The 20,105-nt window shown below is 49.5% G+C and overlaps 1 protein-coding gene across 1 annotated transcript; it reads left to right on the forward strand.

Moving 5' to 3' along the window:
• The first annotated feature begins 13,733 nt into the window (after positions 1-13,733).
• LOC109750990 (cytochrome P450 716B1) lies at positions 13,734-15,610 on the forward strand. The gene is made up of 3 exons (XM_020309906.4): positions 13,734-14,797; positions 14,879-15,066; positions 15,133-15,610. The coding sequence occupies exons 1-3, from the start codon at positions 13,999-14,001 to the stop codon at positions 15,448-15,450; spliced, it is 1,305 nt and encodes a 434-aa protein (XP_020165495.2). The 5' UTR covers positions 13,734-13,998; the 3' UTR covers positions 15,451-15,610.
• The last annotated feature ends 4,495 nt before the right edge of the window (positions 15,611-20,105 follow it).

Raw genomic sequence — 20,105 nt, forward strand, 5'->3', positions numbered from 1 at the left:
GATCATACATAGAATACCCATCTCTGCGCTTAATGCGAAGAAATTCCTCTTCCTCCCCTTTAAACAGCTCGGCCAATATTTTGGCCAGAGCGGCGGGGGTATCCGGACCCTTCCGGCCACAGCGGGAGGCGTCATCCTCTCCATTATAGTGCCACATTGGCAGCCCTCTGTATTGTAGCGGCTGAACCCCTCGCACTATGGAGGTCGCCATTACCTCGATTATTGTGAGTCCGGACTGAGCGAGCATCTTTATCTTGCTCATGAGCTAACGAACTTCTGCGTTGTAATCCTCTTCAAGACTCCGGGGATGCCAAATGTGGCGTTTCTTCAGCGGAACGCTCGCAAATTCAGGGAGACCCTTTCGAACTGGGTCAGGAAGCACGACGTCCTCAATATAGAACCATTCAGAAGGCCATTCTTCAGATGCCTTCCTTGGTGTGCCGGACAGATGTCCGGTATCGGCGATGCGCCATACTTCGGCTCCGCCCACTTCAAATATTGACCCCTCATGACTGCGCGGGACAAAACAGAACAACTTCCTCCACAGCTCAAAATGGGCCTCGATGCCCAGAAATGATTCGCATAAAGCGACATAACCTGCAATGTGTAGAATGGAGGCAGGGGTGAAGTTGTGCAGCTGGAGGCCATAATATTCCAGAAGCCCTCGGAGGAACGGAGTGGATTGGAAATCCGACGCCTCTTATCAGGTAGGGGACGGAACACACCCGCTCTCCCCCGGATGGATTGGGGAAGCCCTCTGCCTGAGTCTCACCATTGAAGGAAGCTAGCCCCGCTCGAACAGGGACTAGATCTGCAGGGGGAAGAAATCCCTGCGTCTGCAGCTTCGTCAATTGACTGTGGGACACAGAACACCTCTCCCACCCGCCTTTCTCTTTGGCCGGAATGGGAAGAGGAGCTAGGAACGCTAGCCATGCTGGGGTGGTTTCTCCTAGCAGTCTCTGGGGATTTTCTCTGCGTGGTGCCGAATGGATCTAGGATCTAATCTCTTTAAATGGGCGCTCTTCCTTGCATGGATGAGGTGTTATTCGCAAAAATACCCTGACCTTCCACATTCGCCCGACACGTGGAGGACGAAGTTATTTAACGCGCAGAAGCCCAGGGGAGTGGCATTGGATCAATAGCCGAATACATTACTTGGAGATCATTAAAAGAGGAACCCGCCTTGCAATGCCGAAGACAATTTGTGCCAAACACCTCGCTATTGAAGACTGGTTCGGGGGCTACTGAGGGAGTCCTGTACTAAGGGGTCCTCGGGCGTCCGACCTGTTATCCATGGGCCGGACTGATGGGCTGTGAAGACATGAAGGCCGAAGACTGTACCCGTGTCCGGATTGGACTCTCCTTGGCGTGGAAGGCAAGCTTGGCGACCAATTATGAAGATTCCTTCCTATGTAACCAACTCCATGTAACCCTAGATCCTCCCAGTGTCTATATAAACCGGAGGGTTTAGTCCAGAAAGGATATACTCATTACCATAGTCAAACAGGCTAGACTTCTAAGGTTTTAGCCATTACGATCTCGTGGTAGATCAACTCTTGTAACACTCATATTCATCAAGATCAATCAAGCAGGAAGTAGGGTATTACCTCCATAGAGAGGACCCGATCCTGGGTAAACATCGTGTCCCCCGTCTCCTGTTACCATCGACCTTAGACGCACAGTTCGGGACCCCCTACCCGAGATCCGCCGGTTTTGACACCGACAGCGCCCCTTCCCCACTCCAATTCGGACCCCTTCCAAGTGGGGGGCACGCCAGCCCCTTGTGGGCTGGTGTGCCTCCCTCCCAAGGCCCATGTGGCCCATAACTTTCCCCGGGGGGTTCCGGTAACCTCCCGGTACTCCGATAAATACCCGAAACACTCTGGAACTATTCCGGTGTCCGAATACTATCGTCCAATATATCAATCTTTACCTCTCGACTATTTCGAGACTCCTCACCATGTCCGTGATCTCATCCGGGACTCCGAACAATCTTCGGTCACCAAAACACATAACTCATAATACAAATCGTCATCGAACGTTAAGCGTGCGGACCCTACGGGTTCGAGAACTATGTAGACATGACCGAGACACATCTCCGATCAATAACCAACAGCGGAACCTGGATGCTCATATTGGTTCCTACATATTCTATGAAGATCTTTATCGGTCAAACCGCAATGACAACATACGTTATTCCATTTGTCATCGGTATGTTACTTGCCCGAGATTCGATCGTCGGTATCTTCATACCTAGTTCAATCTCGTTACCGGTAAGTCTCTTTACTCGTTCCATAATGCATCATCCCACAACTAACTCTTTAGTCACATTGCTTGCAAGGCTTATCATGATGTGCCAGTGGCGGTGCCAAGAATTCATTCATGTGTAGTCAATTCAAACTTGTGTAGTCATATGTATGTATTTATGATTTTTTCTGAATGATATATACTTATTGTATGATGTTTTTGCCAAACAGCTGTTTAGTAATTTGACTACACAGCTCATGCATGGCTTCGCCACTATGTGTGCATTACCGAGAGGGCCCAGAGATACCTCTCCGATACTCGGAGTGACAAATCCTAATCTCGATCTATGCCAACCCAACAAACACCTTCGGACACACCTGTAGAGCATCTTCATAATCACCCAGTTGCATTGTGACGTTTGATAGCACACAAGGTGTTCCTCCGGTATTCGGGAGTTGCATAATCTCATAGTCAAAGGAGTATGTATAAGTCATGAATAAAGCAATAGTTATAAAACTTAACGATCATTATCCTAAGCTAACGGATGGGTCTTATCCCTCACATCATTCTCTTAATGATGTGGTCCCGTTCATCAAATGACAACACATGTCTATGGTTAGGAAACTTAACCATCTTTGATTAACGAGCTAGTCTAGTAGAGGCATACTAGATACACAACGTTTTGTCTATGTATTCACACATGTATCAAGTTTCCGGTTCATACAATTCTAGCATGAATAATAAACTTTTATCATGATATAAGGAAATATAAATAACAACTTTATTATTGCATCTAGGGCATATTTCCTTCACCAATACCAAGGGCTACCGATGCTATGATCCTGTCTCTCATCGTGTGATCACCTAGAGACACGTGTACTTTGACGAGAAAGTGTTCCCTTTTCAGCAGGTACCATCCGCTGACGGACCGACATCGTCATCACCGCCTCCCCTTGGCGGGTCTTTACCGACTCCGCAACATCCCCATGGAGGGCGCTCGTGGCCCGCTCACGGCTCCCCGGCGTCGTCTTCGAGCTCGATTGCCACGCGGCCGCCTCCCCCACTGTCACGGCTGCCACGTCGAGCTCGCCCGCCTCGGACGTAGCTTTGGCAGCCTTGGACAAGGCCTTCGATGCGGTCCCAGCCTCGGTCGCCTCGGGTGCGGCCTCCCGCACCTCCACACCGGACCCGCCCTAATTAGTCTCGTCGGGTCCGGGCACGTCTTCACCAACCGTCGTGCCTACCAAGCAGTCGCCCACCCCGGCACCTCTGCTCAGGGTCACAACTCGGGCCCGCCTCAGGGTCCTTCGTCCGAGCAGCCGGTACCCTTTCGAGCAGTACCTGTGCGCAGTTTCAACGTCCTCTCCATCATCAGTTTCGTCGTCTGCCCGCGCTACCCTTCGCAACCCTAACCGGCTCGCCGCTATGCAGGAGGAGTTTGACACGCTGCAGTGCAATCACACATGGCACCTTGTCCCGCGTCCCCGTCATGCTAATATCATTAGCGGGAAGTGGGTCTTTCACCACAAGACGCGTCCTGATGAGACCCTTTAGTGGCACAAGGCTCGTTGGGTAGTTCGTGGTTTCCGGCAACACACCGGAATGGACTTCACCGACACCTTCGCCCCGGTTGTCAAGCCGGGCACGATACATACTGTCCCATAGCTTGTTGTTTCCTATGCTTGGCAGGTGCATCAGTTGGACGTCTCCAACGCCTTCCTCCATGGCCATCTCGTCGAACAGGTCTACTACGAGTAGCCCACCAGATCCATCGAGGCCACTCATCCCGATCATGTGTGATGCTTTCCTGTTCTCTGTATGGGTTGAAGGAGGCGCCGAGGGCATGGTACCAGCGCATGCGCCGCTTTTTTCAGTAGATGGGGTTTCGAGCTACTCGGATGCCTCACTTTTCGTGTACCATCACGGTGATGCGACTGCATACCTCCTCCTCTACGTCGATGACATCATCTTCATGGCCTCCTCGGCTTAGCTTCTTGGACAGCTTACAGCTCTTCTAAGTGCCGAGTTCGCCCTGAAGGACTTGGGGCCGCTCCACTACTTCCTCGGCATCGAGGTGGTTCGACACTCTGACGGCTTTTGTCAGGGAACGTAGTAATTTCAAAAAAAATCCTACGCACACGCAAGATCATGGTGATGCATAGCAACGAGAGGGGAGAGTGTTGTCCACGTACCCTCGTAGACCGAAAGCGGAAGTGTTTAACACAACGCGGTTGATGTGGTCGTACGTCTTCACGATCCGACCGATCAAGTACCGAACGCACGGCACCTCCGAGTTCAGCACACCTTCAGCTCGATGACGTCCCTCGAACTCCGATCCAACCGAGTGTTGAGGGAGAGTTTCATCAGCACGACGGCGTGGTGACAATGATGATGTTCTACCGACGCAGGGCTTCGCCTAGGCACCGCTACGATATTATCGAGGTGTAATATGGTGGAGGAGGGCACCGCACACGGCTAAGAGAGATCAATGATCAATTGTGTGTCTAGAGGTGCCTCCCTGCCCCCGTATATAAAGGAGCAAGGGGGGGTTCGGCCGGCCAAAGGGGAGAGGCGCGCCAGGAGGAGTCCTACTCCTACCGGGAGTAGGACTCCCCCCCTTTTTCATGTTGGACTAGGAGAGAGAGGGGAAGAGGTGGAGGGGAGGAAGGAAAGGCGGGCGCCGCCCCCCTCTCCTTGTCCTATTCGGACTGGGGAGGAGGGGCATGCGGCCCTGCCCTGGCCTCCTCTCCTCTCTTCCACCTAGGCCCACTAAGGCCCATTAAGTTACCAGGGGGTTCCGATAACCTCCCGGTACTCCGGAAAAATCCCGATTTCACCCGGAACACTTCCGATATCCAAACATAGGCTTCCAATATATCAATCTTTATGTCTCGACCATTTCGAGACTCCTCGTTATGTCCGTGATCACATCCGGGACTCCGAACAACCTTCGGTACATCAAAACATATAAACTCATAATATAACTGTCATCGTAACGTTAAGCGTGCGGACCCTACGGGTTCGAGAACTATGTAGACATGACCGAGACACCTCTCCGGTCAATAACCAATAGCGGAACCTGGATGCTCATATTGGCTCCCACATATTCTACGAAGATCTTTATCGGTCAGACCGCATAACAACATACGTTGTTCCCCTTGTCATCGGTATGTTACTTGCCCGAGATTCGATCGTCGGTATCTCGATACCTAGTTCAATCTCGTTACCGGCAAGTCTCTTTACTCGTTCCGTAATACATCATCCCGCAACTAACTCATTAGTTACAATGCTTGCAAGGCTTATAGTGATGTGTATTACTGAGTGGGCCCAGAGATACCTCTCCGACAATCGGAGTGACAAATCCTAATCTTGAAATACGCCAACCCAACAAGTACCTTTGGAGACACCTGTAGAGCACCTTTATAATCACCCAGTTACGTTGTGACGTTTGGTAGCACACAAAGTGTTCCTCCGGTAAACGGGAGTTGCATAATCTCATAGTCATAGGAACATGTATAAGTCATGAAGAAAGCAATAGCAACATACTAAACGATCGAGTGCTAAGCTAACGGAATGGGTCAAGTCAATCACATCATTCTCCTAATGATGTGATCCCGTTAATCAAATGACAACTCATGTCTATGGCTAGGAAACATAACCATCTTTGATCAACGAGCTAGTCAAGTAGAGGCATACTAGTGACACTCTGTTTGTCTATGTATTCACACAAGTATTATGTTTCCGGTTAATACAATTCTAGCATGAATAATAAACATTTATCATGATATAAGGAAATAAATAATAACTTTATTATTGCCTCTAGGGCATATTTCCTTCAGTCTCCCACTTGCACTAGAGTCAATAATCTAGATTACACAGTAATGATTATTACACCCATGGAGTCTTGGTGCTGATCATGTTTTGCTCGTGGAAGAGGCTTAGTCAACGGGTCTGCAACATTCAGATCCGTATGTATCCTGCAAATTTCTATGTCTCCCACCTGGACTAAATCCCGGATGGAATTGAAGCGTCTTTTGATGTGCTTGGTTCTCTTGTGAAATCTGGATTCCTTTGCTAAGGCAATTGCACCAGTATTGTCACAAAAGATTTTCATTGGACCCGATGCACTAGGTATGACACCTAGATCGGATATGAACTCCTTCATCCAGACTCCTTCATTTGCTGCTTCCGAAGCAGCTATGTACTCCGCTTCACACGTAGATCCCGCCATGACACTTTGCTTAGAACTGCACCAACTGACAGCTCCACCGTTCAATGTAAACACGTATCCGGTTTGCGATTTAGAATCGTCCGGATCAGTGTCAAAGCTTGCATCAACGTAACCATTTACGATGAGCTCTTTGTCACCTCCATAAACGAGAAACATATCCTTAGTCCTTTTCAGGTATTTCAGGATGTTCTTGACCGTTGTCCAGTGATCCACTCCTGGATTACTTTGGTACCTCCCTGCTAAACTTATAGCAAGGCACACATCAGGTCTGGTACACAGCATTGCATACATGATAGAGCCTATGGCTGAAGCATAGGGAACATCTTTCATCTTCTCTCTATCTTCTGCAGTGGTCGGGCATTGAGTCTTACTCAATCTCACAACTTGTAATACAGGCAAGAACCCTTTCTTTGCTTGATCCATTTTGAACTTCTTCAAAACTTTGTCAAGGTATGTGCTTTGTGAAAGTCCAATTAAGCGTCTTGATCTATCTCTATAGATCTTGATGCCCAATATATATGCAGCTTCACCGAGGTCTTTCATTGAAAAACTCTTATTCAAGTATCCCTTTATGCTATCCAGAAATTCTATATCATTTCCAATTAGCAATATGTCATCCACATATAATATCAGAAATTCTACTGAGCTCCCACTCACTTTCTTGTAAATACAGGCTTCTCCAAAAGTCTATATAAAACCAAATGCTTTGATCACACTATCAAAGCGTTTATTCCAACTCCGAGAGGCTTGCACCAGTCCATAAATGGATCGCTAGAGCTTGCACACTTTGTTAGCTCCCTTTGGATCGACAAAACCTTCCGGTTGCATCATATACAACTCTTCTTCCAGAAATCCATTCAGGAATGCAGTTTTGACATCCATTTGCCAAATTTCATAATCATAAAATGCGGCAATTGCTAACATGATTCGGACAGACTTGAGCATCGCTACGGGTGAGAAGGTCTCATCGTAGTCAATCCCTTGAACTTGTCGAAAACCTTTCGCAACAAGTCGAGCTTTATAAACAGTAACATTACCGTCAGCGTCAGTCTTCTTCTTGAAGATCCATTTATTTTCAATGGCTTGCCGATCATCGGGCAAGTCAACCAAAGTCCATACTTTGTTCTCATACATCGATCCCATCTCGGATTTCATGGCCTCAAGCCATTTTGCGGAATCTGGGCTCACCATTGCTTCTTCATGGTTCGTAGGTTCGTCATGGTCTAGTACCATAACCTCCAGAACAGGATTACCGTACCACTCTGGTGCGGATCTTAATCTGGTTGACCTACGAGGTTCAGTAATAACTTGATCTGAAGTTTCATGATCATTATCATTAACTTCCTCACTAATTGGTGTAGGTGTCGCAGAAACTGGTTTCTGTGATGATCTACTTTCCAATAAGGGAGCAGGTACAGTTACCTCATCAAGTTCTACTTTCCTCCCACTCACTTCTTTCGAGAGAAACTCCTTCTCTAGAAAGGATCCATTCTTAGCAACGAATGTCTTGCCTTCGGATCTGTGATAGAAGGTGTACCCAACAGTCTCCTTTGGGTATCCTATGAAGACACATTTCTCTGATTTAGGTTCGAGCTTATCAGGTTGAAGTTTCTTCACATAAGCATCGCAACCCCAAACTTTAAGAAACGACAACTTTGGTTTCTGGCCAAACCATAGTTCATAAGGCGTCGTCTCAACGGATTTCGATGGTGCCCTATTTAGAATGAATGCAGCCGTCTCTAAAGCATAACCCCAAAACGATAGCGGTAAATCAGTAAGAGACATCATAGATCGCACCATATCTAGTAAAGTACGATTACGACGTTCGTACACAACATTACGTTGTGGTGTTTCGGGTGGCGTGAGTTGCGAAACTATTCCGCATTGTTTCAAATGTAGGCCAAACTCGTAACTCAAATATTCTCCTCCACGATCTGATCGTAGAAACTTTTTTTTCTTGTTACGATGATTTTCAACTTCGCTCTGAAATTCTTTGAACTTTTCAAATGTTTCAGACTTATATTTCATTAAGTAGATATACCCATATCTGCTCAAATCATCTGTGAAGGTGAGAAAATAACGATATCCGCCACGAGCCTCAATATTCATCGGACCACATACATCTGTATGTATGAGTTCCAACAAATTAGTTGCTCTCTCCATAGTTCCGGAGAACGGTGTTTTAGTCATCTTGCCCATGAGACACGGTTCGCAAGTACCAAGTGATTCATAATCAAGTGATTCCAAAAGTCCATCATTATGGAGTTTCTTCATGCGCTTTACACCGATATGACCTAAACGGCAGTGCCACAAATAAGTTGCACTATCATTATCAACTCTGCATCTTTTGGCTTCGACATTATGAATATGTGTGTCACTACTACCGAGATTCATTAAAAATAGACCACTCTTCAAGGGTGCATGACCATAAAAGATATTACTCATATAAATAGAACAACCATTATTCTTTGATTGAAATTAATAACCGTCTCGCATCAAACAAGATCCAGATATAATGTTCATGCTCAACGCTGGCACCAAATAACAATTACTTAGGTCTAATACTAATCCCGAAGGTAGATGTAGAGGTAGCGTGCCGACGGCGATCACATCGACTTTGGAACCGTTTCCCACGCGCATCGTCACCTCGTCCTTGGCCAGTGTTCGCTTAATCCGTAGTCCCTGTTTCGAGTTGCAAATATTAGCAACAGAACCAGTATCAAATACCCAGGTGCTACTGCGAGCTCTGGTAAGGTACACATCAATAACATGTATATCACATATACCTTTGTTCACCTTGCCATCCTTCTTATCCGCCAAATACTTGGGGCAGTTCCGCTTCCAGTGACCAGTCTGCTTGTAGTAGAAGCACTGAGTCTCAGGCTTAGGTCCAAATTTGGGTTTCTTCTCCTGAACAACAACTTGCTTGCTGTTCTTCTTGAAGTTCCCCTTCTTCTTCCCTTTGCCCTTTTTCTTGAAACTAGTGGTCTTATTGACCATCAGCACTTGATGCTCCTTTTTGATTTCTACCTCCGCTGCCTTTAGCATTGCGAAGAGCTCGGGAATTGTCTTATTCATCCCTTGCATGTTATAGTTCATCACGAAGCTCTTGTAGCTTGGTGGTAGTGATTGAAGAATTCTGTCAATGACGCTATCATCCGGAAGATTAACTCCCAGTTGAATCAAGTGATTGTTATACCCAGACTTTTTGAGTATATGCTCACTGACAGAACTATTCTCTTCCATCTTGCAGCTGTAGAACTTATTGGAGACTTCATATCTCTCAATCTGGGCATTTGCTTGAAATATTAACTTCAACTCCTGGAACATCTCATATGCTCCATGACGTTCAAAACCTCGTTGAAGACCCGGTTCTAAGCCGTAAAGCATGGCACACTGAACTATCGAGTAGTCATCAGCTTTGCTCTGCCAGACGTTCATAACCTCTGGTGTTGCTCTTGCAGCAGGCCTGGCACCCAGCGGTGCTTCCAGGACGTAATTCTTCTGTGCAGCAATGAGGATAATCCTTAAGTTATGGACCCAGTCCGTGTAATTGCTACCATCATCTTTCAACTTTGCTTTCTCAAGGAACGCATTAAAATTCAACAAAACAACAGCACGGGCCATCTATCTACAATTAACATAGACAAGCAAGATACTATCAAGTACTAAGTTCATGATAAATTTAAGTTCTATTAATCATATTACTTAAGAACTCCCACTTAGATAGACATCCCTCTAATCATCTAAGTGATTACGTGATCCAAATCAACTAAACCATAAACGATCATCACGTGAAATGAAGTAGTTTTCAATGGTGAACATCACTATATTGATCATATCTACTATATGATTCACGCTCGACCTTTCGGTCTCAGTGTTCCGAGGCCATATCTGCATATGCCAGGCTCGTCAAGTTTAACCTGAGTATTCTGCGTGTGCAAAACTGGCTTGCACCCGTTGTAGATGGACGTAGAGCTTGTCACACCCGATCATCACGTGGTGTCTGGGCACGACGAACTTTGGCAATGGTGCATACTCAGGGAGAACACTTTTATCTTGAAATTTAGTGAGAGATCATCTTATAATGCTACCGTCAATCATAGCAAGATAAGATGCATAAAAGATAAACATCACATGCAATCAATATAAGTGATATGATATGGCCATCATCATCTTGTGCTTGTGCTCTCCATCTCCGAAGCACCGTCATGATCACCATCGTCACCAGTGCGACACCTTGATCTCCATCGTAGCATCGTTGTTGTCTCGCCAACTATTGCTTCTACGACTATCGCTACCGCTTAGTGATAAAGTAAAACAATTACATGGCGATTGCATTGCATACAATAAAGCGACAACCATATGGCTCCTGCCAGTTGCCGATAACTCGGTTACAAAACATGATCATCTCATACAATAAAATTCAGCATCATGTCTTGACCATATCACATCACAACATGCCCTGCAAAAACAAGTTAGACGTCCTCTACTTTGTTGTTGCAAGTTTTACGTGGCTGCTACGGGCTTAGCAAGAACCGTTCTTACCTACGCATCAAAACCACAACGATAGTTTGTCAAGTTGGTGCTGGTTTAACCTTCGCAAGGACCGGGCGTAGCCACACTTGGTTCAACTAAAGTGAGAGAGACAGACACCCGCCAGTCACCTTTAAGCAACGAGATCTCGCAACGGTGAAACCAGTCTCGCGTAAGCGTACGCGTAATGTCGGTCCGGGCCGCTTCATCTCACAATACCGCTGAACCAAAATATGACATGCTGGTAAGCAGTATGACTTATATCGCCCACAACTTACTTGTGTTCTACTCGTGCATATAACATCAACGCATAAAACCAGGCTCTGATACCACTGTTAGGGAACGTAGTAATTTCAAAAAAATTCCTACGCACACGCAAGATCATGGTGATGCATAGCAACGAGAGGGGAGAGTGTTGTCCACGTACCCTCGTAGACCGAAAGCGGAAGCGTTTAACACAACGCGGTTGATGTGGTCGTACGTCTTCACGATCCGACCGATCAAGTACCGAGCGCACGGCACCTCCGAATTCAGCACACGTTCAGCTCGATGACGTCCCTCGAACTCCGATCCAGCCGAGTGTTGAGGGAGAGTTTCGTCAGCACGATGGCGTGGTGACAATGATGATGTTCTACCGACGCAGGGCTTCGCCTAAGCACCGCTACGATATTATCGAGGTGTAATATGGTGGAGGAGGGCACCGCACACGGCTAAGAGATCAATGATCAATTGTGTGTCTAGAGGTGCCCCCCTGCCCCCGTATATAAACGAGCAAGGGGGGGTTCGGCCGGCCAAAGGGGAGAGGCGCGCCAGGAGGAGTCCTACTCCTACCGGGAGTAGGACTCCCCCCCTTTTCCATGTTGGACTAGGAGAGAGAGGGGAAGAGGTGGAGGGGAGGAAGGAAAGGGGGGGCGCCGCCCCCCTCTCCTTGTCCTATTCGGACTCGGGGGGGAGGGGCGTGTGGCCCTGCCCTGGCCTCCTCTCCTCTCTTCCACCTAGGCCCACTAAGGCCAATTAAGTTACCGGGGGGTTCCGGTAACCTCCCGGTACTCCAGAAAAATCCCGATTTCACCCGGAACACTTCCGATATCCAAACATAGGCTTCCAATATATCAATCTTTATGTCTCGACCATTTCGAGACTCCTCGTTATGTCCGTGATCACATCCGGGACTCCGAACAACCTTCGGTACATCAAAACATATAAACTCATAATATAACTGTCATCGTAACGTTAAGCGTGCGGACCCTACGGGTTCGAGAACTATGTAGACATGACCGAGACACCTCTCCGGTCAATAACCAATAGCGGAACCTGGATGCTCATATTGGCTCCCACATATTCTACGAAGATCTTTATCGGTCAGACCGCATAACAACATACGTTGTTCCCCTTGTCATCGGTATGTTACTTGCCCGAGATTCGATCGTCGGTATCTCGATACCTAGTTCAATCTCGTTACCGGCAAGTCTCTTTACTCGTTCCGTAATACATCATCCCGCAACTAACTCATTAGTTACAATGCTTGCAAGGCTTATAGTGATGTGTATTACTGAGTGGGCCCAGAGATACCTCTCCGACAATCGGAGTGACAAATCCTAATCTTGAAATACGCCAACCCAACAAGTACCTTTGGAGACACCTGTAGAGCACCTTTATAATCACCCAGTTACGTTGTGACGTTTGGTAGCACACAAAGTGTTCCTCCGGTAAACGGGAGTTGCATAATCTCATAGTCATAGGAACATGTATAAGTCATGAAGAAAGCAATAGCAACATACTAAACGATCGAGTGCTAAGCTAACGGAATGGGTCAAGTCAATCACATCATTCTCCTAATGATGTGATCCCGTTAATCAAATGACAACTCATGTCTATGGCTAGGAAACATAACCATCTTTGATCAACGAGCTAGTCAAGTAGAGGCATACTAGTGACACTCTGTTTGTCTATGTATTCACACAAGTATTATGTTTTCGGTTAATACAATTCTAGCATGAATAATAAACATTTATCATGATATAAGGAAATAAATAATAACTTTACTATTGCCTCTAGGGCATATTTCCTTCAGCTTTTTCCTTCATCAACAAAAGTACGTGCATGAGCTACTCGAGCGCGCTAGCATGCTTAATTGCAAGGCTGGTTGAGCATGGTTTTTATTGCATGTATATCTGGCAGATATGATCTTTTGTATTTACTTCCTAGCTTAGCAATATCTCCCGATCCTTTCCTTGTATAGCGGATACGATTGAGATCCCGCAGCCCATGTACTCTATATGCTATGGCATATGAGCAATACAATTATCAATGCAAAAACTACGCAAGAAAAAATCGTCAATGCAAAAATTGTCATCCTACAACTAAATCAACAGCTCAAAAAAGAACTTAAATCAATAGTAGTATTCCTTTTGTCTTGTACCGAGGGGGCATCTCAACACTTTAAAGCTCGTGTGCAATGCAAGATTCTTCTTTCTTCTTTTGAAATATCGGGCGCGTGATCTTAATTGCTTATTACTAAGAGATCTCTATTACTCCCCCGATGTTAATGATTATTTGCTTATTAGTACTCTCTTCATTTTTAAATATAAGGTTTTTAGACGTTTTAAATGGACTACAACATACGGATGTATGTAGACATATCTTAGGGTGTAGATTCATTCATTTTGCTCCGTATGTAGTCATTTGTTGAAATCTCTAAAAAAAAACTTATATTTAGAAACGGAGGGAGTACTAATGATTACGGATCCCCTGTTATCTAACCGGGATCCTCTGCTTCAAGTAGTAGTATCGTCATCGTCTTGACAGCCATCACTCTCCAATCCCAATGGATCATTTGGCCATAGTCGTCGCACTCGTTGTTGCCGCCTCGTCCATTGCCATCCACCTCCTCATCAGGGCCAAGAAACACATGGCCGGACAACCTGCCCCCGGGCTCCCTGGGCCTGCCGGTGATCGGCCAGAGCTTCGGCCTCCTTCAGGCCATGCGTGGAGGCGACGGCGGCAGCCGGTGGGTACAAGACCGGATCGATAGGTACGGGCCCGTGTCGAAGCTGTCGCTGTTCGGCACGCCGACGGTGCTCCTGGCCGGACCAGCGGCGAACAAGTTCCTGTTCTTCAGCAGCGCGCTTTCGACACGGCAGCCACGGTCCGTGCAGCGGATACTCGGCGAGAACAGCATCCTGGACCTCCACGGCGCCGACCACCGGCGCGTCCGCGGCGCTCTGCTCGAGTTCCTCAGGCCGGACATGCTCAAGATGTACGTGGGCAGGATCGACGCCGAGGTGCGGCGCCATGTCGAGGAGAACTGGGCCGGCCGCGGGACGGTGACGGTGCTGCCGCTGATGAAGCGGCTGACGTTCGACATCATCTCCGCGCTGCTCTTCGGCCTGCAGAGGGGCGCTGTGCGGGACGCGCTGGCCGGCGACTTCGCGCACATGATGAAGGGCATGTGGGCTATCCCGGCGAACCTGCCGTTCACGGCGTTCAGCCGGAGCCTCAAGGCCAGCGGCAGAGCCCGTCGGGTGCTGGCGGGGATCACGCGGGAGAAGAAGGCCGGCCGGCGCCAGCCGGAGCACGGCAAGGCGCCCCGGAGCAACGACCTCATAACCTGCCTGCTCGGCCTGACGGACAGCCATGGCGAGCGGCTGCTGAGCGACGAGGAGATCGTGGACAACGCCATGGTCGCCCTCATCGCCGGCCACGACACGTCGTCCATCCTCATGACGTTCATGGTCCGCCACCTCGCCAACGATGATGCCACGCTCGCTGCCATGGTCCAAGGCAAGTGGCCAGTGAATCAATTACTCAATGTGCAGGTGCGTCCGTGTATTCCATGGCCATGACGTGTGTTTGGTGAAACAGAGCATGAAGAGATCGCCATGAACAAAGCCGAGGGAGAGGCTCTCACCTGGGAAGATCTGACGAAGATGAAGTTCACATGGCGAGTCGCGCAGGAGATCCTTCGCATCGTCCCTCCGATCTTCGGCAACTTCAGAAGAGCGCTGGAGGACGTCGAGTTCGACGGCTACCTAATCCCAAAAGGATGGCAGGTCAGTTGCTGCTTAGCTACCACAGTCGTCGGAGGCGGAGAAATTACCTGACCTGAAAGCTTTCAGGTGTTCTGGACGGCGAACGTGACGCACATGGACGCGAGCATCTTCCACGAGCCGGCCAAGTTCGACCCGTCCCGGTTCGAGAACCAGGCCGCGTCGGCGGCGGCGCCGTGCTCCTTCGTCGCCTTCGGGGGCGGCCCGAGGATATGCCCCGGCATAGAGTTCTCTCGGATCGAGACGCTGGTGACGATGCACCACCTTGTGAGGCACTTCAGATGGAAGCTATGCTGCAAGGAGAACACCTTCGTGAGGGACCCCATGCCGTCGCCGCTGCGTGGCCTACCCATCCAAATCGAGCAGAGGACCTCCGCTCCACCGTGACGAGGCTTCACCGCAATCTCGGTATCATCGTCGGTCGGATTGCACTAGAAAATGTAGCTGCTCGGTGATGGGTAATAAATCAACATCTTTTCACTATCATGACTTTTCTTGTCTGCCACATATATTTAATTCAAGATAAGTACTCGAATTTGGTGTTTTATGGGCAGCTCCAACACCGACCTCAAATGGCCGCATAAGTCCGGACGGTGCGGTTCGGGCGTGTCTTATCATCCAACACGATCATGTGTCTTATCGGACCGTTGCCACATCCATGTCTGGCCACCCTGCCCCATCAAACAACCCTACTCGCCTCTCCCATGCTTTTCCTTTCGATGCACACGTTGCTTCCCGCGCCGCAACAATGTCGGCCCAGAGCATGCAGCAGCCGACATTAATGCCACATGATGTGACCGGGTGTGGTGGTGGGGGGGGGGGGGGGGTGGCGTCGCTGACAGACGCGATCTCTCGGGAGCCATCGCTTCAATGCAGACGTACCTTCTCGAGGAACCAACTCCGACCGTTGCGCCGCATTGCAGCGGCTAACCGTCCGTTCGCATGGTCTGGCCGAGGTTTTATAAGTCGTGCTCTGACGCCGTTCACATCGCACTCACCGCATTGCTCAGCACGTCCTTGTCCTCACCTCTCCTCTTCGTCCACAACTCAGGCGATGGGCAAGTCGTGGGCATCGGCGTCGGCAAGAGGTGGCTCCGGAGCGGGCTCCAGAGGTTCGTGGCGACGCCGCCCAGGAACTCCGGGGCTGTCGTCCTCATCGGTGTTCGGCTCCTCTGCGAAGGAGGAGATCATCATCTCCTCCAGCGACGAGGAGGACTAGCCACCGCAGCAAAAACCGGCGATGCAGGGCGCGGTCTACACCGTGACAAACGAGGAGTACATGAGCAGATGGAGGTCATGCTCCGTCCTCCACGTCAACGCCCGACAGCACCACCGGAGATGCTCCTCCGCGTGAAGCGGGAGCCCGTGTCCCCTCCACGCTCTTCCCGACGCAACCGCGACATTTAAACCCGACGCCGCGTCAAGGGGGAGCCCCTCTTGTCACCGCCCCGACGTGTCAAGGTGGAGTGGCTCTCTCTGCCGCCTCGGCGCGTGAAGGACGAGTGGCGCTCTCCGTCGCCCCGTGACATCAAGGAGGAGCGGCGTTCGCCATCACACTGCCCCATGCGATCGCCGTGAAGGCGCGTGGTCGCATTTGCCGGTACCTAGGCGACAATAGCAGCTCGTCCTCCCGGAGTGTCCTAACGGTGGCGAAGTATGCCGACAGGGATAGGCGTCGGCGGGACAAGCACAACCCGGCGCGCCGGTCGAAGTTCGCGGACTCCGACGTCCCACCACCAGACATCACGGTAGATCCGGATCCGGCGTACGCCTGGGCCTTGGACCACTTCATGACGACGGCCAAAACGAGCAAGCACCGTGTCCGCCGCCTCGACGGGGAGATGACCAAGTATGGCAAAGAGTGGTCACTCAGCTAGATCGCCGCCAGCGCCACCTCCTCCGCCCTCTCCCACCACCCACGTCGCTCCTCTCCCGCCACCCACGTCGTCGGTGGCCGCAGTCGCACTACGCAGGAGGAAGCAGAGAGGATCATCCGCGAGCGTCAGTCTGCTGCCGGGAAGCCCTGCCGCGACGCCGCGCCCTTCCGCCGCCCGAGGCCCAACGACGATGACTCCGACAACGGCTCCGGCGACGATTATGGAGGAGCCACCGGCCAGCCCGACATGGCCTACGAAGTCACCGTCAAGTATAGGGTTAGGTTTTTAGTTTGTCCGGTGTATGTAAAAATTATTCTAGTTTAAATGAATATCGTCCTGTTTGTTTGAGTTCGAATCAAACTAGGTGGAGCGGCGCGCTCCACTGCGCCCGTCCAATCAATGTTTATTCAGTGTTGATTGTTAGTTTAGACTTTACATATTGATCCTTTTGCATTATGTGTCAGTGATAGTCATCTTCATTGTACCATTTGAGACACATATTTTAAAGGAAATATGCCTTTTCTATCGTACATGATTTTTGAAGAATTAATGTTTATCAAATGACTGAAAGTGTCACTCAAATAGACAATTAGAGGCAATATCCATCCTACAACAACTAGTACTGATTGATGGAGATGAAGGCAGATGAGTATAATTGGACCAGGTAAGCAGGGATAGGACCTTGATCATGCGTTTGGTGTGGGGCTGCTGATGGTGCAGCCGGCTGGAGCACAACTGATGGCCAGAGAACGCGCGCCGGTGCAGGGCAGAGCGGGGGCACCCTGAACATCGCAGCAAAGATGCAGCGCTAGAGAGGACGATGCGCCGGCGACGTGTCTACGTGAGGCATAGAGACAGTGCAGTGGGGCCCTAGGTACCATTTTGAGAGAATTCCTCCATTTTGAGAGGATGAAACAGAGGAAGTCTTTTTTCAAGGCAAGTGAACTCTCTAGAGAAGACTACGCAACGCAAGTGATGAAGAAAAGAACTGAGTAGAGTAGTGGTGGGGCCAGTTGTGCCTGACGTGTCGTGCCTAGCTTCAATGCCGTCACCATCAAAAGATCGTGTAGACCCACGTACCAGAGAAACACAATATTCAGATGCTTCGGCAAGCACGCAACAACCTGTGCGTTGGCCCATAGGTCAGAGACATCGAACGGCAGATGGCCTCATTGCTCTCCCTACTCGCCAATCATAAACTGGGAGAAGATTCCTATAATGGACGACGTGTCATTTGATGCATAGGATTTTTTCATTGAGTCTATGTTAATATTTTTTCCTTTAAACTCTCAACGATTGATACCGATCTTACATAGAAATAGAAATCTATTCCTACATCAAAGAGCTACAAAGAATTTCTTTCTTTAAAAATCCTATCATATAAAATTCCTACAAAAATCTTGCAAACCAAAGAAAACCTAAACAAGAAAAGAAATACTGACAACACCACGTAGGGGCTTCATAGACAAACTAACACACCTTCCACACACGCAAGTCGGAGATGTAAAGATTTGCTCCCGCAGAAAGGAAAGTTATTTCATTACAAACCTCACGACAAGGTCTAAACTTATCAAAAGACATCTGTAACAAAAAATAAAAAAATTCTCCTGTTGTATGGCTTTCTCGTCATAATCTCTAGTTTGCCACACCCAGCTTCTATCAACCCTGAGGCCACTATTAGCTGCATGTCAGAAGAAAAAGAAACATGTTGGGACATCGTGTCGCCTCCCTCGTGACTCGGCCGGTGACCAAGCCCGCCGCTGCAGTTTTCCTCTTCTCGGCCACTTCCATTTGCCGCTGGTGGGAGTCGACATGGTTGACGGTGTCCTGAATTAGGGGGTACTAACCTAGTCGGCCCACTCACCTCGGGATGGGCCGACACGCCCTCGTTCGTGATCAAGGTGGACTCCGGAGGCCGTCTGTAGGAGTCGCGATGAAGGCTGCCTCCCCCGAAGACTTAGCGTATACTCTAAGATCTCTGCCGTTGCCTAGCTCCTGGCCACCGACCTTTTATGTCACAGCCCCAGAATTGTTTGTAATTAGTTGCATCAGCATCCATGCATCATGTTTAAATTTTTCTTAAACTTGAAATGGGGATCTGCAAACCCAGCACCCCCCCAGAAAATACCAGGTTCAACTGAAAATTGTTTCAATGAACCCAAAATGCCCTTCACAAAAATTCATCATTTTTGGGTTGGATGCAAACCTCTGCCAAAAATGGTTTACATTTTTCTAGGTCATCTTGGATTTTTGAATTAAATCATAAAGTATTTGAATTTGGGCATTTAAATGCTATAACTATTTTTAAATGCTCAAATAATTCTGAAACTAAATGAGGGCTATTGGAAATTCAAATAGTGCCCACAATTATTTCCAGGATTTTACAACTCCCTTTCCTCGCGCCAGGAGGACAGGGGCACGCGCCCGACGCGCGCGGCCACCTCCAGGCAGCCTGCCTGTGCCTCGACACCCTGGACGTCGACACACACCCCTGGACCCCTCTCACTCTCTCTCGCGCTCTCCCCGCCTCTGTTTCTCTCATGCGCGACCGTCGCCGCCGGACGACACTGGGCATCGACGCAATGGAGCCACCGAGCATGACCGTCGCCGCCGTCCGCTGCCACCGCGGCCACCAGCATCCCCACGCCCAGCCAGATAGCCCACGAGCTCCGTCTCAGATCCGTGAAGTTCTACGCCGACGCACGCGACGCCAGGTGCCCCGATGCCACGCCATCACCACTGTCTTCATCGCCACGGCCGGCGATCGCCGCTGCTCGATTCGCAGCAACGAGGACGCCCCCGAGCTCGCTGGCCACCTCATCGTCCTCGCTGTGAGCTCCATTGCGTTTCCCCTCTCTCCTTTTGCTCGCCCCCATGCCGTAGCATCTTTCCCCGCAGTGACCGAAGCTCACCGCCGCCCGCCCTTGTCGCCGCCATGGCCTGAGCACGAACAGGTCGCGCCCGTGCACCACACCGAGCTCCTGGTGACCCCAGGAGGCTGCCCAGCGGTTCACTTTGCTCGCTCGCGCTCCACAACGCCGTCTTCGCCGAGGTCCGAACTCCGGCCACCGCCGTGAGCTCCTTTCCGGCGAGATACGACCACCGCAGCTCCGACCACCACCACCACCAGCCGATGCGCCTCGCTCCCAGGAACACGTAGGAGCA

Source organism: Aegilops tauschii, chromosome 5, assembly GCF_002575655.3.
Source record: "Aegilops tauschii subsp. strangulata cultivar AL8/78 chromosome 5, Aet v6.0, whole genome shotgun sequence".
In the NCBI taxonomy this organism is placed as follows: Eukaryota; Viridiplantae; Streptophyta; class Magnoliopsida; order Poales; family Poaceae; genus Aegilops; species Aegilops tauschii.